Source organism: Panthera leo, chromosome C1, assembly GCF_018350215.1.
Source record: "Panthera leo isolate Ple1 chromosome C1, P.leo_Ple1_pat1.1, whole genome shotgun sequence".
Classification (NCBI taxonomy): domain Eukaryota; kingdom Metazoa; phylum Chordata; class Mammalia; order Carnivora; family Felidae; genus Panthera; species Panthera leo.
In genome coordinates, this window is record NC_056686.1 from 85,347,085 (window position 1) to 85,372,591 (window position 25,507).

The following is a 25,507-nucleotide window of genomic DNA, read 5'->3' on the forward strand; positions in this document are numbered from 1 at the left end:
ATTTTAGGATTGCTTATTCTAGCTTCGAGAAGAATGCCGGTGCAATTTTGATTGGGATTGCATTGAATGTGTAGATTGCTTTGGGTAGTATTGACATTTTAACAATATTTATTCTTCCAATCCATGAGCACGGAATGTTTTTCCATTTCTTTATATCTTCTTCAATTTCCTTCATAAGCTTTCTATAGTTTTCAGCATACAGATCTTTTACATCTTTGGTTAGATTTATCCCTAGGTATTTTATGCTTCTTGGTGCAGTTGTGAATGGGATCAGTTTCTTTGTCTTTCTGTTGCTTCATTATTAGCGTATAAGAATGCAACTGATTTCTGTACATTGATTTTGTATCCTGCGACTTTGCTGTATTCATGTATCAGTTCTAGCAGACTTTTGATGGAGGCTATTGGGTTTTCCATGTATAATATCATGTCATCTGCAAAAAGTGAAAGCTTGACTTCATCTTTGCCAATTTTGATGCCTTTGATTTCCTTTTGTTGTCTGATTGCTGATACTAGAACTTCCAGCACTATGTTAAACAACAGAGGTGAGAGTGGACATCCCTGTCGTGTTCTGATCTCAGGGGGAAAGCTCTCAGTTTTTCCCCATTGAGGATGATATTAGCTGTGGGCTTTTCATAAATGGCTTTTATGATGTTTAAGTATGTTCCTTCTACCCCTAATTTCTCGAGGGTTTTTGTTAAGAAGTGATGCTGAATTTTGTCAGAAATTGCTTTTTCTGCATCGATTGACAGGATCATATGGTTATCTTTTTTTTTTTTTTTTTTTTTTTTATTAATGTGATATATCACATTGGTTGATTTGCGAATGTTTAACCAGCCCTGCAGCCCAGGAATGAATCCCACTTGATCATGGTGAATAATTCTTTTTATATGCTGTTGAATTCGATTTGCTAGTATCTTATTGAGAATGTTTGCATCCATATTCATCAAGGATATTGTAGTTCTGTATTTCTCTTTTTTTGCTGGGTCTCTGTCTGGTTTAGGAATCAAAGTAATGCTGGCTTCATAGAATGAGTCTGGAAGTTTTCCTTCCCTTTCTATTTTTTGGAACAGCTTGAGAAGGATAGGTATTATCTCTGCTTTAAATGTCTGGTAGAATTCCCCTGGGAAGCCATCTGGTCCTGGACTCTTATTGTTGGGAGATTTTTGATAACTGATTCAATTTCTTCACTGGTTATGGGTCTGTTCAAGTTTTCTATTTCTTCCTGTTTGAGTTTTGGAAGCGTGTGGGTGCTTAGGAATTTGTCCATTTCTTCCGGGTTGTCCAGTTTGTTGGCATATAATTTTTCATAGTATTCCCTGATAATTGCTTGTATTTCTGAGGGATTGGTTGTAATAATTCCATTTTGATTCATGATTTTATCTAGTTGTGTCATCTCCCTTTTCTTTTTGAGAAGCCCGGCTAGAGGTTTATCAATTTTGTTTGTTTTTTCAAAAAACTAATTCTTCTCAAAAAAACCAACATTGTGAGTAGAGAAGATGGTGGGGTATGAGGACGCTGGGCTCACTGCGTCCTGCTGATCACTTAGATTCCACCCACATCTGCTTAAATAACCCAGAAAACCACCAGAAGACTAGCAGAACAGACTCTCTGGAGCCAAGAGTAGACAAGAGGCCCACGGAGGAGGGTAGGAAGGGCAGAGAGACAGTGCGCGCTACACGGACTGGTGGGAGGGAGCTCGGGCAGTGGAGGGGCAGCCCGCCTGGCAAGGTGGAATCCCCGAGTCTGGCTTGCAAAAGTGGAGGGGCCGGACTGCGGGAGTTCTGACAGCCAGCGGGACTTAACATCTGGAATGTTAAAAGTCAACAGCTCTGCTCGGAGAGCAGGAGGGTGAGAGGACACCGGGAGGGAGAGGTGGTGAGCCCTGGAAGACAGAGCTCAGCTCGGCGGTGAACAAAGGCGCTGGCCAGCACCATCTCCCTGTCCCATCCCACAGCTGAAATCCCAAAGAAAACCAGTTCCCGTCACCGAACTTGCTTGTACCGTGCAAACACCCAACGCTGTGCTTCTGTGGATCCATCCCTCTGATGGGTCTGCCTCCCTCGCGGTGCTGCAGGACCCCTCCCACAGGGGACCACTGACAGCAAAGCTAGCTAAGCCTGCCCCTCCCACCCCTGTGCACCTTGCAGATCCACCCCGGCTAATAAGCCAGATCCCATCAGAGCAGCACCACAAAGCTGGCAGTGTGCAAGTAGCCCAGACAGGGGCCACACCACTCCACAGTGAGTCCTGCCCCTGGGAGAGGGGAATATAAAGTACACACCAGTCTGACTGTGGCCCCAGCGGTGGGCTGGGAACAGACATCAGGTCTGACTGCTGCCCCGCCCACCAACACAAGTTACTCCAGACAGCACAGGGAAAGTGCCCTGCAGTTCTGTGCCACCCCAGGGACTATCCAAAATGATGAAATGGAAGAATTCTCCTCAAAAGAAACTCCAGGAAGTAGCAACAGCTGACGCATTGATCAAAAAATGATTTAAGCAATATAACAGAACAAGAATTTAGAATAATAATCATAAAATTAATTGCTGGGCTTGAAAAAAGTATAGACGACAGCAGAGAATCTATTGCTACAACGATCATGGGACTAAGAAATAGTCATGAGGAGCTAAAAAATGCTATAAATGAGCTGCAAAATAAAATGGAGGTGACCACAGCTTGGATTGAAGAGGCAGAGGAGAGAATAGGTGAATTAGAAGATAAAATTATGGAAAAAGAGGCAGCTGAGAAAAAGAGAGATAAAAAAATCCAGGAGTATGAGGGGAGACTTAGAGAACTAAGTGATGCAATGAAACGGAACAATATCTGTATAATAGGAATTCCAGAAGAGGAAGAGAGAGAGAAAGGGGCTGAAGGTGTACTTGAACAAATCATAGCTGAGAACTTCCTTGGATCTGGGGAAGGAAAAAGGCATTGAAATCCAAGAGGCACAGAGAACTCCTGTCAGACATAACTTGAATCAATCTTCTGCATGACGTGTAGTGAAACTGGCAAAATACAAGGATAAAGAGAAAATTCTGAAAGCAGCTACAGATAAACACGCTCTAACATATAAAGGGAGACTGATAAGACTAGTGCAGACCTATCTACTGAAACTTGGCAGGCCAGAAAGGAATGGCAGGAAATCTTCAATGTGATGAACAGTAAAAATATGCAGCTGAGAATCCTTTATCCAGCAAGTCTGTCATTTAGAATAGAAGGAAAGATAAAGATCTTCCCAAACAAAGAAAAACTGAAGGAATTCATTACCACAAAACCAGACCTACAAGAGATCCTAAGGGGGATTCTGTGAGTGAAATGTTGCAAGGACCACAAAGTACCAGAGACATCACTACAAGCATGAAACCTACAGACATCACAATGACTCTAAACCCATATCTTTCTATAATAACACTGAATGTAACTAGACTAAATGCTCCAACTAAAAGACATAGGGTATCAGAATGAATAAAAAAACAAGACCCATCTATTTGCTGTCTACAAGAGACTCATTTTAGACCTGAGGACACCTTCAGATTGAAAGTGAGGGGATGGAGAACTATCTATCATGCCACTGGAAGTCAAAAGAAAGCTGGAGTAGCCATACTTATATCAAAAAAACTAGACTATAAATTAAAGACTGTAATAAGAGATGAAGAAGGGCATTATATAATAATTACAGGGTCTATCCATCAGGAAGAGCTGACAATTATAAATGTCTATGTGCTGAATACAGGAACCCCCAAATATATAAAACAATTACAAACATAAGCAACCTTATTGATAAGAATGTGGTAATTGCAGGAGACTTTAATACTCCACTGACAACAATGGATAGATCATCTAGACACAGGATCAATAAAGAAACAAGGGCCCTGAATGAAACATTGGATCAGATGGACTTCACATATATATTTAGAACTCTGCATTCCAAAGCAACAGAATATACTTTCTTCTCGAGTGCACATGGAACCTTCTCCAAGATAGATCACATACTGGGTCACAAAACAGCCCTTCATAAGTATATAAGAATGGAGATCATACCATGCATACTTTCAGACCACAGTGCTATGAAGCTTGAAATCAACCACAGGAAAAAGTCCTGGAAAACCTCCAAAAGCATGGAGGTTAAAGAACACCCTACTAAAGTATGAATGGGTCAACCACGCAATTAGAGAAGAAATTAAAAAATATATGGAAACAAATTAAGATGAAAATACAACAATCCAAATGCTTTGGGATGCAGCAAAAGCAGTCCTGAGAGGAAAATACATTGCAATCCAGGCCTATCTCAAGAAACAAGAAAAATCCCAAATACAAAATCTAACAGCACACCTAAAGGAACTAGAAGCAGAACAGCAAAGACACCCCAAACCTAGCAGAAGAAGAGAAATAATAAAGATCAGAGCAGAAATAAACAATATAGAATCTAAAAAAACTGTAGAGCCGATCAATGAAACCAAGTGTTGGTTTTTTTTAAAAAACAAACAAAATTGATAAACCTCTAGCCAGGCTTCTCAAAAAGAAAAGGGAGATGACCCAACTAGATAAAATCAGGAATGAAAATGGAATTATTACAACCAATCCCTCAGAAATACAAGCAATTATCAGGGAATACTATGAAAAACATTTTTTTTAATGTTTGTTTATTTTTGGGAGAGAGAGAGCGACAGCATGAGTGGGGGAGGGGCAGAGAGAGAGACAGACAGAATCCAAAGTGGACTCCAGGCTCTGAGCTGTCAGCACAGAGCTGGATGCAGGGCTCAAACTCATTGACCGTGACCTGAGCTGAAGTCGGACACTTAACTGACTGGGCCACCCACGTGCCTTGAGTACCTCCTTTTTAAAATCTTTATAGGTAATAGTGTCCTGCCCGCCTTGAGTTGTGAGAGTTAAATGTGAGCTGGCATGTGAAAAGACCTAGCGTGGAACTTACATATTTTAAACTGTAAGACTTATTTCAGCAGGAAACACACTTTCCCAATCTAGTAGGCTTTAACTCCTTCTCAAAAGGTCTTGGATGTTTTTATTAGTGTTAATTGATCTTAACAAGTTATCACATAGATATCCTAAATTGTTTTATCTTTCATTTTTGTAAGTAAATTATAGAATTTGCAGTGATGGATCCTAGTAATCTCTGGAAACCTATTTGTAATGTGTCTATTGAGCCTGTCTGTGTCTGAGCTATATTCCAAAACATGATTTTTGTGTGCATGAGATTCTCTTTGGTTGTGGTCCATTGTAACAAGGAGCTCCTTTTAAATTCTACCGCATCCATACCTGTGCTTCTTTGATTTGGAATTTGACCGATATATTTAATTGATGAATAGTTGAACATTTGTTAGTGTATCTATATCTATATCTATATATCTATATCTATATATCTATCTCTTTCTATAGATAGATAGATAATGTGAACTCACTGTGTTTTAAAGCTATTTAAGATAATCTATATTAAGATCAGCTATACGAAATATAGAGTGTATAGTCTATTAAGAAATCAATATAAAGCAAAATTATTTAGAGTAACCTTTCTATGGTACATACATTTTTTTTCCAGAATAACTTAGAAGAGGATGAAGACGTGGAAATGAAAAATAGTATAACCCAGGGAGACAAACTACGTGCCTTAAAAAGTCAGAGACAGCCACGCTCCTCACCATCCTGTGCATTTAGGTAGATCAATTTTAAGCTTTTAAATTTATCTCGTGCCTCCATTTGTGGATAGGATGTTTAATCTTCTCTTTTGAATATCATTATACAAGTGCCATGCTTACCTCTTGGTTTTGTTTTTGGCTTATTGCCATTTTGTGTTGTTAACTATTTTATCACTATAGGGAGAAGCTAAGTTTTAGAAGCTTACTGAAAGCAGCTCCTGCAGTTTCAGTCTCTGGAGTCCCACCTCTTTTAAAAAATTTTTTTTTAATTTTTTTTTTTTTTTTTTTTTTTGGGAGAGAGACAGAGACAGAGAGCAAGCAGGGGAGGACAGAGAGAGAGGGAGACACAGAATCCGAAGCAGGCTCCAGGCTCAGAGCTGTCAGCACAGAGCCTGACTCAGGGCTTGAACCCACAAAACACGAGATGATGACCTGAGCTGATGTTGGCCGCTTACTGACTGAGCCACACAGGTGCCCCTCTGGAGTCCCACCTTAAACTGCTGTGCAGTGAGGTGTCTCTGGGACCGTGCTCTAAATTCCATTTGGAATTCTACTCTCCCTCCATGAGTGGGTGTCCTATCTTGTCGTGTCCTATTCTCACAGGTGTGCTGAGGCTTTTGTTTTGAATCTAGAATGTGTAGAAAAGTACTGAATGCCAAGCTTTGGTATATCCTAACACCTTAGCTTTATGTTCTCTATTTGAGAATTGAATAAGCAATTATTACCTGTGTCTGTACAGTTAATAACCATCCTGAGCTTAAAGTCTAAAATTACTAATCAGAATCAACTGATGGAACTTGACTTGTGATCCCAACATTTGGATCCTGCTAATGGTTCAGATTACTTAAAGAAGAAAGTCTTCAGGATCAATGTAGGTGCAAAAATCTGTGAATATCGTCCAGATTCTTTACTGGGGTGACAAGTTCACAAATGATTATAATGAGAAGTGGCTACTTTTATTTGCCTTTTAAGTGAGAGGCATGCACAACAAGAGGGGTGTTTTGCCAGCAGGATACATGTCAAACAGACTCACAGGGGATTTAATTTTCATGTGTTATTTGGGAGGATTATAACACAAGTCAGATTAGGTCTGAGCACATCATTACCTATGCTCTGAGTACTGGTTCCCTGACCTGAGAAATGAAGGTGTATATAGCTCAAGTCAAGGTAATCGTTTGCCATAGTAACATGAGAAGATGGGATAGCAAGCCTGGTCTTGGTAATAACCACCAACTACCACTAGAAAGTTGAAGAGATGTACCATTCACTGAGCAGCTACTACTGTCAGGAGCCACGTTAGGTACTTAGTTTGGAGATGAGGATTAACTGAATTAACACAAAAGATATGCATCATTACCCACATTTGGGTTGGTTGCTTGAGGTTAGAGAACATCAGCCCCTCCCCGGTGGGATGGATTTGGATTGGAGCTGATCTTCAAATCCAGTACTGTTGAGAGTGTGCTCTGCTCGCTATGAATATCACCTAAGTCAGTGCAAGGTCCTTCAAGATTTCTAATCTCTTTTACTCACCATCTCCCCCCTTGAAACTCTTAAGAAATGGCTTTATCTTGCTTAAAATTAATTTCAATCAGATTTATATTTGATTCTTAAGAAATCTTAAGGGGGAGAGAGGGATAATTTGGCACATAACTTGGCACATAAGTAGGCAAAAGAGTGAGAGACTCTCCACTACCCAAAATTTACAAGGCTATTCTGATATGATTTTTCTATTTTCTTTTTTAATTCTCAGAATTTTTGTTTCATTTTTTGGAATTCAGTTTTTTTCTAACAGCATCATGGTGTCATCAATCAAAAATTTAAAAAAAAAATTTTTTTTAACGTTTATTTATTTTTGAGACAGAGAGAGACAGAGCATGAACAGGGGAGGGGCAGAGAGAGAGGGAGACAAAGAATCCGAAATGGGCTCCAGGCTCTGAGCTGTCAGCACAGAGCCCGACACGGGGCTTGAACTCGCGGATCATGAGATTGTGACCTGAGCCGAAGTCGGACACTTAACCGACTGAGCCACCCAGGCACCCCAAATATTTTTTACCCTAAGTGGATGCAACACCACCTTCTGATTTAAAGCAATTTGCTGTAAATGAAAGTCAAGATGAAACAAAATGCCTAAAATTGGTTTCCTGCTGGTTGTAGGATTTACTTTAAAAACGGAATGAGTACTGATATCATACATTTGGGAGGTTTCTCCCTTTTGCCAATGTAATATTTGTACTGGTTTGACTCCATATGATCTGCCTTTTGGTCTTTGCTTAAACGTGCGAACCTGGCAGTGCGTGAGCATTTGTCTTTGATTTCCGTAGGTTGGATGATACGAAAGGGCACCCAAGAGCAGTGCCCCAGCCTTTCAGGTACTGTGAATGAGGTGAATTTCTAGTAGCTTGTAAATAAACACTGCCCTTTAGATACATTTCCCAACCCTTAAACTGGTGAAAACAAATCGCGCACAGCTCTTCCCTTTTAAGTTCCTTCCTTTGTGTTCCAGATTGTTACAACCCACCTTATTTTTAATGCTCACCATGAAGAGGATTTTTGTTTTCTTGAGGTGCTCACAGGGCCATGTGGCTGTCGTTGTGATGTTAACATAGTCTGTGCTTCCAGCACGTTGTGGGGTCTCTAAATTACCCTTGCTCTGCAATGTGCCTTTCAGTCCAGTGATAGATTTTGCCTTTGAGTTTTTAATATTTCTGTCGGTTCTCTTTGCCCCTAGTTTTTACATGTGTTTGTTCTCCTTTATTTTCTAGTTTTATTTCCTTCCCCGTCCTCTATTTGAAGAGGAAACATTAGTGTTTTTCTCTGCAAAAATGTCCCCCAAAGCATCCCAGGGTGGTTCCTGGGTACCAGTGGTACCAGCGTGCAGTGTAGGGCTTGATGGGGGCCATAAACATGTTTGCCAAAACTGTTAATGCGATAGGGGTAAAAATCCAACTCACCCCTCACCTCTGGTTCTCATTCAGCCCTCGGTTTTAGGGCTGTTTTGTGCAGGCAGTTCTGAGAGGGATCAGACTTCTCCAGAAGCTTGAGCTGCTTCCTTGTACCACTTTCCCCATCTTTGTTTTAGAGGCAAACCATGTACTTAAGCTGTTGTTTGGGGGGAAGAGGATGAAGGCGAGAGTCTACAAGTAAATAATCTTTTCTAGAACAGATACATTAGGTCCAGGTACATTAAATGGTTTGCTCAGGATAAAACAGGTTTGGTATTAAAAACTGTGACTGGGCCCTAGTAGTCCAGGTTTGAGTCAATTTTCCCTCTCTGTCCACTCAGCAGACATTTACTGAACATCCTCTCTGAGTCTGGCACTGTACTAGCCACTGGGAATTGAAGTGGGAGACAGTCATTTGCCCCCAGTAGAGCTTATATCAAGGGGAATAGACAGATATCAGACAGTGGAATATGGTATAAGGGCTATGATTTACTATGAGAATATGATGAAACAGGATGCTTACCCTGCCTGGGAATTCAGTGAAGGCTTGCCGTATAGGGTTCCAACTGATTGGGCCTTCAAAGGGTAACCAATGGGAATGAGGCAGATGGAGGTGGAAGAGAGGAAGCAGAGGGGAAGTAAGGAGAGGAGAAGATGCCCTGGCAGGAAAAACAGCACGTGCAAGCCGGACGAAGCTGTGAATACAGTCCATTCAGGGAATTCCGAGCATTTTGTGTAGCTGGAGTAGAGTTGTCTAATGAGAAAGCATGGATAGAAAGGACCTGCTTGCAAAGGCTAATGGCAGATTTTGGAGGCTTTCATAAGTAAAGCCAAGGAGCTCAGGCTTTCTGGGCACCAAGTAAAAATTAAATGGTTTAAACAGTGAGTGGCATAATTAAATATTTTAGATTCTACCTGAGGCTATTCAGAATTTGAATTTTAATGAATAAGATTAAAAGATGTTACTAGTAGTCAAGAGTAAGGAATAGTGGTGGCCTCACCTAGGGCAGTTGGAGAGTGGAAAGAAGAAGACAGATTTAATATATAAAGAAATAAAAAATATATACGTATACAAATACATACATACATACACACACACAATCACACACACATGTAGCCTAAGGACATGTGAGGAATGACTGCCTCCATCAAAGAAGGGAAGTGACCAAGCATGGCAAGATCATGGTTAAGGACAGGACTTTGGATCCTAGATCTGAATACCAGCTCTGTCACTTGCTCACTGACTTTGGGTGACTTTTCCTTTTTGCCTCGGTTTCCTCACCTGCAAAGTGGGGATTGCAATCGTAGCTACCTCATAGGATTGTTGTGAATATGAGCTAATGTCTGTAAGGTTCTTAGAAGAGCTTTTGACTCAGAGCAAGTGTGCTGTCAGTGTTGACTGCTGCTGCTATCACTGTTATCATGACCTGCCACGATGCCTTTAATGTTATGAGTTTATCTTGTCTTAGTTGATTGCTGAATGTTAAGATTACACAGCTTTCAGGTGACATTTTGCCCATTTTTCTCCACAAAGATTGACTTCTTCCCCACAAGGATCTGCATCTACTTTGAAGACCTCAAAAGTGGCTCTGTCCCCCTCAGCGACGGCCAAGAGGATAAACAGAAGTTCTTTGTCCTCAGGCGCCAGTGTCAGAAGGTAATTTTTCTCTTCCTCTTCTCAGATGCTGGTGGGGGGTAAAGGAAATCTGTAGCAGACAATGAGTTTGGCTGAAGTTTGTCCGAGGAAGGGATCAGGGAGAAGGGGAGAAATCAGAGAAGGCTTCTGTTCCTGTCTCCCATCCTGAGGGACAGGGTCATGTGGAGGTAGTGCTATATGGCATCCCTTTCTATAGTGGAGCTCCAGCTTGCCTAATGTGATCCAGAAATTGGAGTTCAGTGGAACCTACTAATGATATGTGGTATCATCATTTCTCCTTTGATGTGTATGGGCAGAACTAAAATGGGTAGGGACATTTGAATGAATCTGTGTAGGTTAAATCTTACACTTCAGTCTACCTTTTACTCTCATATAGCCCCTTTCACTTACTCCCTACCTCAGGACACATAGAGCCCCCAGATGTCCTATCTCAAGACATCTGGTCAGAGTGGTTTAGCCAGCTTCTTGGGTCGCAGTGAACTGCTTAGACAGGAAGTTAACGTGTATAACTAACGGCCATATGTTGTAATATCACCAAGACGATAAAGAAGCCATTCTGTCCCCATTTGCCTTGATCAGAGCTGTCTGCATCCCATTCCCCTCTTGTCCTAACTGTGTATTTTAGAAACACGAACTCTGCATGAGCGTACATCGTTGTCTATGTCCTCCCCCCTCCCCACCTGTGTTTTCCATTCAGCTTTTCCATAAACTCCCGGCTAGCCAGTTCTCTAGGGAACTTGAACGCTGCAACAGAGGAGCCAGAGAACAAAAAGGCCTCCTCGTCCTCTAAGGCTGGTTTCGTAGCCAGCCCGTTCACCAACCTCTTGAATGGCAGCTCCCAGCCGTCTAACAGAAATTACCCAGAGCTCAACAACAATCAGTACAGCAGAAGCACCAGCGGGAGCACCGTGAGCAGCCAGCCGAGCCCCCACGGTGGCGTCAAAGCGGAGGAGCACAGCCCGGTTCTTCGGCCCGCCTACCCCGGCCTCTCTTCTTCCTCAGCGAGATTCCTGAGCCGTTCAATCCCCGTAAGTTCGCAGACACCACCTCCTGGTCCTCAGAACCCTGAACGCAACTTTTGTGCCTTGCCTCCCCAGCCGAGGCTGCCGCCAAAGAAATTTAATAGCGCCAAGGAAGCCTTCTGAGCGATGCCTTCCCTCTGTGCTGTGAACCTGTCTATGCACGTACATTCGGCTGGCTCCTCTTCAAGTAAATGCCAAGTTTCAACTGGGGTTTCTTCCTTCCTTCTTTTTCTTCCCCTCCTCCTCCTTCCCTCTTCAGAGGGAAACCGCTTTCATTCCCTTCATCATGGACACCGTTGACTTACGTTACTTTTCAGTTAAGTTTTTGAATCAACTCTGAATATCTGGTGCAAAGCCGGGAGCTGATTCACACCATAGATGGTATTTGCTATGGTTGCGGTGGCATTGGGAAGCTTCGCTTTTCCACATCTTATATCAATGAATGAATTTCAGAGTATTTAAGTGTGGAAGGTGCTGAATGAACAGTAGCTTCTCAGAACTAACCATTAGGCTCTGGAATATGTCCCCTCCTTCAGGGAACTGACCCAGAATTAACAAAATGGCAAATGGGAAGGTGTTTATAAGGAGGGCCCGTGAGTAGGTATCTGGGATGTAAGGAAGGGGAAGGCAGAGTATCAGGAAGATGTTTAAAATTAGCTATTAGTCTTCTAGAGACAGGATGAAAGATCATCAAACACATTTTCCCCGGGAACTCTGTATTGAGGTTACCAAGCCCCCCTTTAACCTGGAAATCCCTGTTAGGTAAAATCGGTTGGTTCACACCCTGCTATGAGTCACTTTAATCACATATTTTGATTGCCTCAAGGGGAATTCATATCTATGGGAATGTGAGTGTTGATTTGAGAGAACAAGGACAAAATAGGAAGGAGAAATCAACCTCACAGATCAAAGTGCAACTCAGAGTTCAACACGGAGTCCAGTCAGGGCACAAGCAAACTCCAGTGTCCTGGGTAGTTTGGGGCCTGGGACTCCTTTATGCCTGCTGTTCTACCAACATTTCCTCAACCATTACCCAGGGAGTGATTTCTGCAGGGGAGCAGAGGGGACAAAAGGTGCTGGTAGCAGTGTGCCTTTCTTGGGAAACAGGAACCCAATGGAATAATTAATGAGACCCACTTCCCTTAGATGGTAGTTTAGGGAACCACTTTTCTTTTTTTTTCTTTTTTTTTTTTTTTAGGGGACCACTTTTCTAACATGAGGACACAGTGCACGTGTGTGTGTGTGTGTGTGTGTGTGTGTGTGTGTGTGTGTGTTGGTTGGACACGTTACCACTCCTGTCTCAACCTCAGGCCTCTTTTCAAAGAGGCCTTTTTTTTTTTTTCTCTTCTATGCACACACAGTCCTTTCTAGCACATATCGTTGACCCTTGAGCAACAGATTTGAACTGCATGGGTCCCCTAACACACAGATTTATTTCACTAAATACAATGCAGTAATATATGTGTGTTTTCTCTTCCTCATGATTTTCTAAATAATATTTTCTTTTTTAAAAAAGACATTTATTTTGAGAGGAGAGAGCACACACATGTGTGTGCGAGTGGGGAAGTGACAGAGAGAGAGAGAATAAATATTCCTTTTATAGGAATAAAGAGAGAGAGAGAGAAAATCCCAAGCACGCTCCTCACTGTCATCTCAGAGCCTGACTCAGGGCTCAAATTCATGAACCATGAGATCATGACCTGATCCAAAATCAAGAGTCAGATACTTAACCAACCGAGCCACCCAGGCGCCCCAACATTTCCTTTTCTTGAGTTTACTTTATTGTAAGAATACAGTATTAATACATATAATTTATTAATTGACTGTTGATGTTATTGCTAAGGCTTGTGGTTAACAGTTGGGTATTAGTAGTTAAGTTTTGGGGGGAATCAAAGTTCTATGCAGGTTTTGACTGTGCGGGGGCCAGCACCCCTAACCCATGCATTTTTCAAGGGTCAACTGTATAATTTTCCAGATATGATTTTATTCTCAATGTTTTTCAACATTATTTTAAATTCCTATATAGTGCCAGCCCACTCCACCACTTAATCTGAATCTGATCTCATGATATTATGGGTATAGTTGTATCAGTAAAAACTTAAATCTTAGTAACTAGGGGGTTAGATGGAAAAGGATAGGTATTTACCTTTTCATAACAAGATATGCAAGTCGTGTGCTTCCCAGCAGGAATTGAGTTGTGAGTGTTTTCATATACTGATTGTGGGTCAACCTCATTGTTAGACCAGAATACAGATCTGTTCATTTTCAGAAAAAGTGGTACACATATAGATGTATAGATAATTATATAGCTATCTTGCCGATTTCATAGCTGAAGATTTAGTGTAGTCTACATTTGTAGCTGAATACCAGAAGCATTGGGAGCTTGGCAAGAATAACATTCTACTTTTTCTGGATCTCAGTTTTCCTCTTGGCTAGTTGAAGCATGGGGATAGTCTTTAGATGATTGGTGATCGCCCTTCCCTCCCATATTTATATAACTTAGCTTTTGGTTTCATTCCATATTTTGATATTTGTCTTCACCTTTCCTCCTTCTCCTCATCCCTCTCCTGGCCTGAAGAGAGTGGTTTTCTGATAATTAAATTTAAAGTAATAGTCTGTGTGGGCAGCTGCTGCCGTTCCCCTCTTCTCTCTCTTAAATTTGTCATCTCATTGTAAAGAGAAGCATTTATAAATAGAATTGCCAGCATGACAACATTTTCCTCCCTCTCACCCTCCCAGGAAGTAAGAAGTAGCAGGTCTCTTAGAGCTGACTTCCCCTCCTTTATCTTTGCCTAGAAAACCTCTGTGGGAAGGGAGGCTCCAGGTCCTACCCCTGCTGGTTTGCTGGTACAAAGTCTAGATTAAGATGGAAATTCCTATTTTATAGGAATAAAGAAAGAGGTTGTAAGTTGTTTTCCTTTATCACTCCAGTACAGCTTTTCTAATTGTGGGTTTCTTGTCTAAATAAGATGGTTCTTCTTTCCAGCACTTCCTAAGTTGTGAGGCATATGACCCTTGAAGAACTAGGAATAAATCTCTCAACAGAAATGTTTTTAAGCCCTTGGGTAGGAAATGCAGTCTGTAAGGCAGTATCCTCCCAGCACCTTTAAGAAAGACCCAGAAACTCCTAGGGGATGAGGGTGACGGGTGTTTAGAGAGAGTCTAATATTTTAGAAGCTGCAATTAGCATCTCTTTTGAAAGCTGCAATTGCTCTCACTTTATGCAGCAGTTCAGCCCCCAGAAAAATGTAAAAATGATTTCCTTGTTCTGTCATTAAGTGCTTTAACACAGAAAACAAGAACAAATGTTAAGGAATTCTTATGGTTGTGACAGAATCCTGAAGAACAATCAGATTTTATTTTTATTTATTTGGCCTCTTCTGTTGGTCTTGAGGTTTCTGCTGCCAGTAGAAACTGCACAAGGTTTCATTTTTTTATTAACCCACTTGTAAAAAAAATCAGTTTTCCCTCCCTGACATTCAGAGGAGTTTTCAAATGCCTAAGAAATGAGGGACGTGTGATTATGGCGTGGGTGGGGTGGAAGTATTTTATTAAATTGAAATTACTTGAGGTATCTGTCTTGAATATTTGCTCTGTTTTATTTTTAAGAGACTTGCCACTGAATTGCTGTTCGTCTCCACTGTCCTTACCTGACCCCTAAAGTCTGGGTGAGGTCATGATGCTTTCCCCGCAAACTCTTCTCTCCCCTGCCTTGGTCTTAATCAATACTCTTCTCACTCTGCATTTTAATCATCTGTTCACTTATCTGTATCCTCTGGTAGACTGTAAGCTCTGTGAGGGCAGGGGCGGTGCCTCTGTTTTCTGTGTCCTAGTTGTATGCTCTGTGCCTGGGATATGGGAGGCCCTCATTAAGTATTTCTTGAATGGATATATGAATGGTTAGATGTTTAAATGAGTCAGTGTGTTTAGAGTAACTTCCTCCAGAGGGTTTGAGAGATTAAATATTTTGCCTTAGATTGTACCACAAATATATAGCAGAGGCGTAATTTGCACATAGGTCAGTTTGACTCCAAAAAGCATATTATTTTGATTATATCATATATATATATATATATATATATATATATATATATATATATATTAGATGTTTAATATACAGGGATATCTAGGGGCGCCTGGGTGGCTCAGTTGGTTGAGTGTTCGACTCTTGATTTCAGCCCGGGTCACAATCTCACAATTTGTGGGTTTGAGCCCCACGTCGGGGCTCTGCGCTGACAGTGTGGAGTCTGCTTGGGAATCTCTGTCTGCCTCTCTCTCTCTGCCCCTCCCCACTTGCACTCTGTCTCTCTCTGTGTCAAAATAAATAAATAAACTTAAAATAAAATACAGGGATATCTAAAGGGTATCTCATTTTTCCAGGAAGGGTCGAAGAAAGATGTGCAGAAGAGATAACATTTTAGTTGGGCTTTGGAGCATAAATAGGAAGGAGCCTCCTGGGAGTCTACTTAAGAAAATAGGAAGAAGAGAAATGGCCATTGCAAGCAATGGGAACTGTATGAACAGAAGCACAGCTTTAGTACTGTAGTTAAACTCTTAGGTTCTGAAGACAGACCTAGGTTAAAGTTTGATTTCTGCCACTTCCTTGTGGTGAGTACTTTGGCAAGTTATTTAACCTCTCTGAGTCTCAGTAAAACGGAATAATAATAATCAAGGGCAGACTAGGTTTTGTGCACCCTGAAGCTTATATGATATGGTAGGACCTATGTAAGATAAAGAATACAAAATATTAATTTTTGTAAATTTTATACAACATAGGGCTGTGTACTTTGAAAGGCGTCTTTCTGACTGCGGAGCCTTGAAGCTTATGTGGTGATATGATAAGATCTTTGTAATAGGGTGGTTGTGATGACTGAGATCAATCATATGGACTAGTTTACAGAGTTGCTTATAGATGGCGCTCCATAATTGTTAGCTACTATTATTTTAAGAGCAGTGAGTTTTCCAGTGTCACTAAAGCCTGGGGAGGTTACTTGTAGATAAGGCTGGGACGTTAAGGGGAAGCCAAACTGGGAAGTGCACCATGAGCTATTGGAATCTCGTAAGCAAAGTGACTTGATCAGATCTGATTTGATGAAGATAATTCTGGCAGTTGTGTGGATGGTAGCTCTTGATAGAAACCCTGAAGGGAGGGAACCTAGTTTGAGCCCTATCTGCTGTCCCCAGTCCCTACCTCAGTAGGTGTCCTTGGGTAAATGCTATCTATGCACTTTCAATAATTATTCTGTGTTTTAATATGCACAATAGAATTGATGCTATTAAATAATCATATGTGACCAACAGATCCACCATATATTTATTATTAATTTTTAAATGATGTATGTATTTTTGTAAATGGAAATTTAACTACCCAAAGAAAAATTATGGTCCTTAGTAAACATCTTTTTTGCATCAGTTGAACTGTTTGAAGAGTTATAAAATGATGTGCTTTATTATTAAAAAAGAAATATGTATATATATATATAGAGAGAGAGAGACAGAGAGAGAGAGACAGGGAGAGAGAGACAGAGAGAGTGTCCGGTTGGTTACAAAATTTTTTTGTCACTCCAGTGTCACAGGTCACATTAATTATGGACCTAATGGAGTAGCCTTTCAGAATAAGCTTCTATTGTATTGATCTGTAGGGTGTATAAATATAAATAAGATAAGCTGCTCTATAATAAGATTCTTCTGACAACTGCTTTGGGCATCATGTATTAAAACCTTTTTTGTAATTTGATTATTATTACTAAGCAGTAGCTTATATTAAGCTTTGTTACTCACTCTTATCTATTGGTCTTCAGACATTTCCAGAGACATTCTCATGGTAATGTTTCAGGTTATATCAGTGATGCCATTCATTGTCTCTTGGAATTTTCCCATTTTCCTCTTCTGCTGTTTTCTCACCTTTTTTGTTGTCATTGTGTTAGCCTCATTGAGGCTGTTCCTAACTCAGTCTCTTAATTAATTCATACTTTAAGTAGGGGCACAAGCTTTTTCTGTAAAGGGCCTGTTTTGGCTTTGTGTGCCAATTCCAACTCGATGCATAAACAAATGGTATGGTTGTGATTCAGTGAAACTTTATTTACAAAAATAGGTGGTGGGCTGGATGTGGCCGCTGAGCTGTAGTTTGCCAACCACACTTTAAAGCACTTCTGGGTAAGAGATGCTGATCTCATCATTTTACTCACCTGGTCAGAAGTGATCAGGATCCTCTAATGCTAGAACATTAATCCTAAATTCCTTTCCTGAGCTTTCAGGCCCTCTGTCCTCGGTTCCCTTTATTGTATGTTTGTACCTCATTTCCCTTGCTTGTTCCATAATGTGGGCTCCCTTGTCCTCAAGAAAGTGAACCCACCCAAAGTTTTCCTTTTTCACCTCTGTTCCTATCCTTGAAGCATACTTAGTACTTTATCAACATATACTGTAGGTATTACATGCCTGAGCTTCTGTATTTGTTTACGTATTGTCTGTATCTGTGAGACTTGTCTTCAACTTTTAAACTTTCTTTGAGGGTCTACATACCAAGTTTCATAAAGTTCTTTTATATTTTATCGTTTCTAATATAGTACTAGACACAGAAAAGAATTAAAAATACTCCTTTAGGGGCACCTTGGTGGCTCAGTCGGTTGAGCGTCCGACTTCAGCTTAGGTCATGATCTCACAGCTCGTGGGTTTGAGCCCTACGTTAGGCTCTGGGCTGACAGCTCAAAGCCTAGAGCCTGCTTCAGATTCTGTGTCTCCCTCTCTCTCTGCTCCTCCCTGGCTTGCACTCTCTGTTTTTCTCTTTCAAAAATAAATAAACATTAAAAAAAATACTCCTTTAGTTTACAGTTGGAAGGAAAATTGAAATGATGAAATATTGTGTGCATACCTACTGTTTTACGGTAGCATTCTCCTTATGCTAAGTTCCCTGTGTGACGGGGCACAGCCATGTTTAGACTTAGCTGGTTAGCCTGCTCTTGGTTATGAAGACTTTGTGGATGAATTCTCCACCTCAAACTTATTTATTTTTTTGGTAATCATATGGCAACTTTATTTTTGTCTCCAATATTATTTTTGTCCCTTTACATTTATTTGTTGGCTATAGTTCTTTTTTAATTGAAGTACTGTTGACACACAGCATTACCTTAGCTTCAGGTATACAGCACAGTGATTCAGCCTCTCTATACATCGTGCTGTGTTCAACACCAGTGTAGTTACCGTCTATCACCATACAAGGCTATTAAAATAGCCTTGACTATATTCCCTATGCGGTACTTTTCATCCTCGTGACTTACTCTTTCTATAACTGGAAGCCTGCATCTCCCAGTCCTCTTCACCCATTTTGCCCGCCCCTCACCTCCATCCACTCTGGCAACCACCGGTTTGTTCTCAGTATTCTCAATCTCAAATTTGACCAGTGTCAGAACAACCTTGGTAGCCAACGAATAGGTTAAGTTCTTCTGTGTTCTGGCATTAGTCGGAATATGTTTTATGTTTTATTTATTTATTGAAGGAATTACTGATTCTTAAAGTGGGACTTAGAATAAGATCAAAATATTAGATCCAGCTTGGTAAAATACCCAGTTGGGTGAAAATCTGAGTGATTGGCGTTTGCATTAAAGCCTGCTTAATTTTACTTTGGAGTAATGTTTGTGTGACATTGATGAACTGCTTATTGACTGTTTAAACATCCATTCCCAATAAAATGCTCCTACTTTTCCAGTGGGAGGTTAACAGCTTTTCTTGATTTAAATTTGATGTCTTTTCCTTCTGCCTGTTCTGTGTTTCAAAAACTATCATCCTGTCCTGATTTTAAGTATAATATTGAATCACAAAGATTAATTAAAGATTAAATATTATATTGTTTTTATTTGTTTTAGGTTTACTTATTTATTTTGAGAGAGAGAGAAAGAGAGAGAGGAGAGTGTGTATGTGTGTGTGAGAGAGAGTGGGGGAGGGACAGAGAGAGAGGGAGAGAGAGAGAATCCCAAGCTGACTCTGCGCTGTCAGTACAGAGCCCAGTGCAGGGCTTGATGTCATGAACTGTGAGATCATGACCTGAGCTGAGATCAAGAGTTGGATGCTTAACCGACTGAGCCACCCAGGTGCACCAAAGATTAAATATTATATTTGATACTAAGGATTAGTACTAGCTTTCTAACCTTGTGTGTTTAAATTGTTATGGTTTTCCCCTCTCTTCTCTTTGTTGTGGCATACCTTAGATTTGATGGAATTTCAGCATTACCTTAAATTTTTCAGCTAAGGGATGTTAATATCAAGAACATGAGCTCACTCCTTTTTTTTTGTAATTTTTTAAATGTTTTATTATTTTTGAGAGAGAGACAGAGTGTGAGTGGGGGAGGGGCAGAGAGAGGGAGACACAGAATTGGAAGCAGGCTCTAGGCTCTGAGCTGTCAGCACAGAGCCCAAGGCGGGGCTCCAACCCATGAACTGCAAGAACATAACCTGAGCTGAAGTTGGCTGCTTAACTGACTGAGCCACTCAGGTGCCCCAAGAATGTGAGCTCAATCTTTGAACCACATCTTTGGCATTTACTCAGCATTGGTATTCTTTTTTGTTTCCTTTCTAAGTGGACTTGGGAATGTTACTTGCCAAAGCATCAAGTTGTTTTGAGATTAGCATGGTTCAGATGATGCCTTTAAATTTGTGTATCAGCTGTTAGGTACACATAGTGTTTGCAGATAGAGCTAAGGGTCAGTTCAGCTTCTCATGTTAAATAGTGGTTTACATTAATTTCCTGTACAAAGTCTGTCAGCTTTGTTTGACTCTCCATTTGAAAGGACACTTTCAGGTATAGAACTTGCTTTAATCTCAAGTACGTCGGAGTTTTAATTGGCTTGGTTGTTCAACTTAATTTGACACTTTCTGTTTTACCAACACCAAATACTTAATACCAAATACTGCTAAGTCAATAGAAAAGAGTCTTTTTCTAATCTTGCTTTACTTATTTATTTAGTCAGGAGCAAACGAGAGTGCTTTTTATATATGTGTAAAGACTTGCCCAATTAAAAAAATTATCTAATATTTATATGAGTGTCTACCATGAGTGCAGTCTTGTTTTAGTCCGGGAAGGTAAGACAAAGATGGATAAGCCATTTTCTTCCACTAGACCGAAAGCTCCATGGAGGCATCTTCTGGCTTACTTGATCATCTGCTGTCATTTTTCTGGTCCCTTCACTCTGTCTTTGCACTGCTGCCAGAATCTACTTTAAATACTAGTTTCCTAATGTCATCCTTTGCTTAAAAAGCTTCTATAGTTGAAGGACAAAACCAATTATTGTAAGTTTTTTCTCTTTTTCGTTGAAGTTTCACCATAACATACCTAGATATGGACTCCATACAGTTTATCTTTGGGCCTTAATGTATACTTTCAGTCTCAGGGCTGACGACTTTTTCAATGATGAAAAATTCTCAGCCACTATCTTTTTGGATTTTATCTGCCTTTCCCCTACTTCTCCTTTTATTTTTTGTTATTTATTTTTTTAATTTTTTAATGTTTATTTATTTTTGAGAGAGACAGACAGACTGTGAGTGGAGCAGGGGCAGAGAGAGAGGGAGACCCAGAATCCCAAGCAGCCTCCAGGCTCTGAGCTATTAGCACAGACTGACACAGGGCTCGAACCCACGACTGCAATATCATGATCTGAACCGAAGTTGGGCGCTCAACCGACTGAGCCACCCAGGCGTGCCCTCCCTGCCCTCCTCCACTTCTCCTTTTGTAATACCCCGTAGACTTATGTTGGAGCCCTTCAATCTGTCCTTAGTATTTCTTTCCTTCTGTTTTATATTTTTAAATTCCTGTTACTCTGGCTGTTTTCTAACTGAATTCCTCCTGCTATTTTCCAATCCACTAATTCTCTTTTATTTATTTATTTTTTAATTTTTAAAAAATGTTTATTTATTTTTGAGAGAGAGAGAGAGATAGAGCACGAGTAGGGGAGGGGCAGAGAGAGAGAGAGAGAGAGGGAGCACAGAATCCGAAGCAGGCTCCAGGCTCTGAGCTGTCAGCACAGAGCCTGACGCGGGGCTCAAACTCACTAACTGAGAGATCATGACCTGAACCAAAGTTGGACGCTTAACTGGCTGAGCCATCCACGCACTCCCCACTAATTCTCTTTTAACTGTGTCCATTCTGGAATGTGTCCCCAACCTATTGACCTTTTGATTTCAATGGCTGTGTCTTTTACTTCCAACATTTATCATTCATTCTTTATGACAGCCATCTGTTTTTATGTGGACCCGCCTATTTTTGTTTCATAATTTCTTGTTCTTTTTATGGGTATTCTTCATTTTTTCACCTTGAGGATCTCAGATGACAGGTTGTTTTGAGATGGCTTTGTTGTTTGCATTTCAGCCTGTGAGAATTCATCTCCTGGTTGAAAACTTTGTTAGTTCTCTTGGTGTTCATGTTTCTTGTGTGTTTTATTTTTGTTTATTTCTGATGTTTATTTATTTATTTTGAGAGTGGGGGAGGGGCAGAGAGAGAGAGAGAGAGAGAGAGAGAGGGACATCGAGAGAATCCCAAGCAGGCTCTGTGTTGTCAGCACAGAGCCCAACGTGGGGCTCGAACCCACGAACCGTGAGATCATGACCTGAGCTGAAATCGAGTTGGATGCTCAACTGACTGAGACACCCAGGTGCCCCTCCTCGTGTGTTTCAATATTTTCACTTGTAGGTTCACACTGGATGGGAGTTTTTTGTTTCTCCCCACTTCTCTCTGTTTTTTTTCCCTCCTCATCCACTGGTTTTCTTCTTGGTTCCACTTGAACCGCGCCCCCCCCCCCCCCCCCCCATACCCGGTCCTCCAGTCTAGAAACAGACTTTCATGACCCAGGCTCTATTCCCTTGGTGAGCTCAGCAAGCTGGCTTCTCAGGCAAGGATGCAGCTCTGCATAAACCCCGGCCCCAGGGCAGTGGTTGTGGTCCCTCTCAAGTCCTTCTCACAGGTGGGGGATCCCAGCCTCAGTTTTAGGCCAGGGGCATTTGGTCTGTATACCCTCAAGAACACTAGGCCGTCACTGCTGACTTCCATCTCTGTAGCCAGTGGCCTACTACTGTGACTTGGTTTGTTTGTGGGCTTAAAGAAGTTGATCATATTTTTGCATCCTGCTGTGCCTTTTCTCCCACACATTTTATCCTCATGTGGCTGTGTGAGGGTGAGAGAGCTCCCCAGGCCCCATAGGAATGCGAATCCCATCCATGGAATTCCCACTCTTTTGTCCTGATTGCCTCCCAAAGGCCCCCTCCTCATACCATCACACTGACGGTTAGGATTTCAGCACATAAATTTGGTGGGTGGGGAGCACAAACATTGCAAGCAGTAAACCCATTGCAAGCAGTAAGATCATTGCGAGCAGTAAACTAAAGGAGAAAATGTTAAAGTCTATTTGAAAGTGAGGAAAATAAGGCTGACCTATTCCAACCTAATTCCCCTTATTCACCCCATAAGTGCAAATTGCTTTCTTTCTGGTAACTCTCAAATCTTTACAGTTAAGATGTATTAGACACTGTATTTGTAATTTCTTTTTTGAAAACCACACCTGATGGTGTGCTGCTGTTTTTGTCTTCCTCACTGCCATTCACTCATCTTTATTCCTTGAGGACTTAGGCTTTACTCTAGCCACTGGGCTACTGCCAATGTTCTCGACAACAATAACATTTTTCTAATCATTATCATTGCCATCATTAGTAACTTATTGAGTACCTCCAATGTGCTGGCCATTGTAGTAGGTGCTTCATATATACATTAGCTTATTTATTTAGTCCACAGTTTATAGATGAGGAAGTCAAGATTCAGAGAGGCAGTGACTACTGTATTTTAAACTTTCTGAACTCCGGTGATCTTTATTTTTATTCACTTCGAAATCCATTTCATTGGCCTTTTTATTGCTTAAAGCATTTCTTCTGATATCCTGAATCCTGTAAGTCTCCTCTCAGACATTTACCCCACCTACTAACCCTTCCCCAAGACCTCTCTGTGGTCCCTGCCTGTTTCCCCACCTTCTGTGGCCCACATGGTCATTTCTGCTTCCTCTTTCCAATGTTCTCTGTTGTACTTGGATCTGTTTTCCATAGCCACTTAATCACTAGCCTCCAAAATAAGATCAAGTCCACTTTTTTTGTATTTGTTTCTAGTCTCTCTCTTCTAAGCACTATTGGAGAAAATCCCATTACGTTGCCACCAATTAACTCCATTTTAAATGAATTTCTAATTTACCTGGCCCTTGGGTGCTCATAAGTAGTTTAGTTATCCCATTTTGGCTCCCTTGCTGTTCCCCACACTGGCTGTTCCAAAACTTCTTAGCATCCTTTGTCAACACAGCTGCCCCAGCCTCCAGGGCTGGTTGACTTTGCCTTGAGTCTCACTGAGAACAGAATCATCAGGAGTGATTTCCCCTAACTGTCCTCTTCTCTGCCTCAAAGTGTCCCTTCATCTGACATGTCCTTCTTTTTCCTTTCCTTTTAGGTTAAAAGAATCTTTACTATTTTCTACCATTTTCCAATGGTAACTCTGCCCCCCTGTACTGTTGTTTCCACACTGTTCTAGGGAGTCACTCATCCATGGCCTTCCTCTCTTATGTCTTTAGTCCCTACTCCACTCCATTTGCCTGTCTCCTCACCTGCAAACAGGTACATCCGGGTTGGTCAGAGTGATCTTGCCAATTGCTTCCCTGGGTCCTGTAACCTCTCACAGTGTCTCCTTTATGGCCAACCTTGGGACCAGAGAAGCCCCATTCTGGTGAGAGCCTCTCCCACAGGCTGCCCCTGACTTCTTTCAGGCCAGATCAGATGATCTCTTCCTTCTTAGTTTTTCTGTAGCATTTGACAATATCAGCTTCCTTTTTTGCTTGTTCTTTTTGTCTCCTTTGAGTTTAGAATGCTATTTTCCTATTTCTCATCCTCCCTCCCCCTAAAATTATTACCTGTCTATCTTCCTCTGCCAACCCTTTCATGATTTTTCCCAAGGCTCTGACCTTGGCCCACTTCTCTCTCTGGGTGATTGTCTCCTGGGCAATTTCTAACTTCCTATGGGTGTTACCTGCTTCTTCAATTGCCTGTTCCTCCTTTTGTTTCCTGGCTTAGTAGTTGTCATCCACACTAGAAATTTGGAATCCTCTTTGACACTACGGCCGCCTTTCCTTCTGCACATCCAGTCACTCAGTACTATCAGCTGTCCCTAGGAGCTGTCTGTGTTTTGTTCTTCCGTTCTCAACAGCGTTGCCCTGATTAAGGTTTTGTGGACTATTGGAATAACCCTTTAAATTTTCTTCCTGCCTTAAGTCTCTCCCGCCTTTAATCTTTTCTCTATACTGTGGCCAGTGTTAGATTTCTAAGACCATTCCTGTGTTCCCAATTGTTCATTGTCTCTACTTTGCCTGTGGGGTCCACAGATCTGTGGAGGTCAGATCCCTTGGCTTGGCATTGGGGCCCTTCCCTGGCAGCCCTTGTGCCCCCCCATCCTATCTCTCCAGCAGCTCCCCACGGCATACCCACCAGCACTCTGCAATAGGGCCACATCCTTGCACCCACACCCTAACACATGTGGTTCACTCTGCTTTTCCTTGTCTCTGCTTGGTTTTATAATTCCTGGCCTGTCTCCACAGTTATCTCTTTGATGAAACATTTGTGACCCATCTTTCTTGACTCTCGTGGGACTTTATTCACACCCGCCCCGCCCCCCACCTTCGAGTTGCTTTTATATCTAGACAGCTGTATGTGATTCTCTCTCCCCTCTACTAGCTTTTAAGCTTCTTGGAGGCATCTTTGTTTTCTCAGGTGCCAAAGTACAGTGAGTACCTAATAAATATTTATTGAATTAAAAATTGGATAATATATCTAGGTCCACGAATGTGAAGCAAAGAGCTAAGGTGCTTAGCAGCCCATTATCACCGTCAGCACATGAAGCACTAACAAAAAGGAAAACAGATTTTCAGCTTTTGCTTTAATATACAATCATCTGAGAGTTGCTTTTCTTTCTCTCTCTCTCTCTCTCTCTCTCTTTTTTTTTTTTTTTTTTTTTTTAGAAATGTGACTTTACTAAAATAAGAGAAAATACATTTTTTATAAATTTTTTTTTTTTCAACGTTTTTTTAATTTATTTTTGGGACAGAGAGAGACAGAGCATGAATGGGGGAGGGGCAGAGAGAGAGGGAGACACAGAATCGGAAACAGGCTCCAGGCTCCGAGCCATCAGCCCAGAGCCTGACGCGGGGCTCGAACTCACGGACC

The 25,507-nt window shown here is 41.2% G+C and overlaps 1 protein-coding gene across 7 annotated transcripts in view; it reads left to right on the top strand.

Annotated features, from left to right (window-relative positions):
* Positions 1 to 25,507, top strand: part of CDC14A (cell division cycle 14A) — a 184,970-nt gene that overhangs the window by 153,518 nt on the left and 5,945 nt on the right. For 5 of the 7 annotated variants that reach the window (XM_042953047.1, XM_042953048.1, XM_042953051.1 and 2 more), the window contains 4 exons: positions 5,558 to 5,673; positions 7,976 to 8,023; positions 10,131 to 10,253; positions 10,951 to 11,485. In XM_042953047.1, the coding sequence (XP_042808981.1) occupies positions 5,558 to 5,673; positions 7,976 to 8,023; positions 10,131 to 10,253; positions 10,951 to 11,398 (735 nt within the window). In that variant the 3' untranslated portion in view covers positions 11,399 to 11,485. Of the gene's footprint in view, positions 1 to 5,557; positions 5,674 to 7,975; positions 8,024 to 10,130; positions 10,254 to 10,950; positions 11,486 to 25,507 lie in introns of those variants that run through there. The other 2 variants (XM_042953050.1, XM_042953049.1) reach the window with 2 other exon arrangements.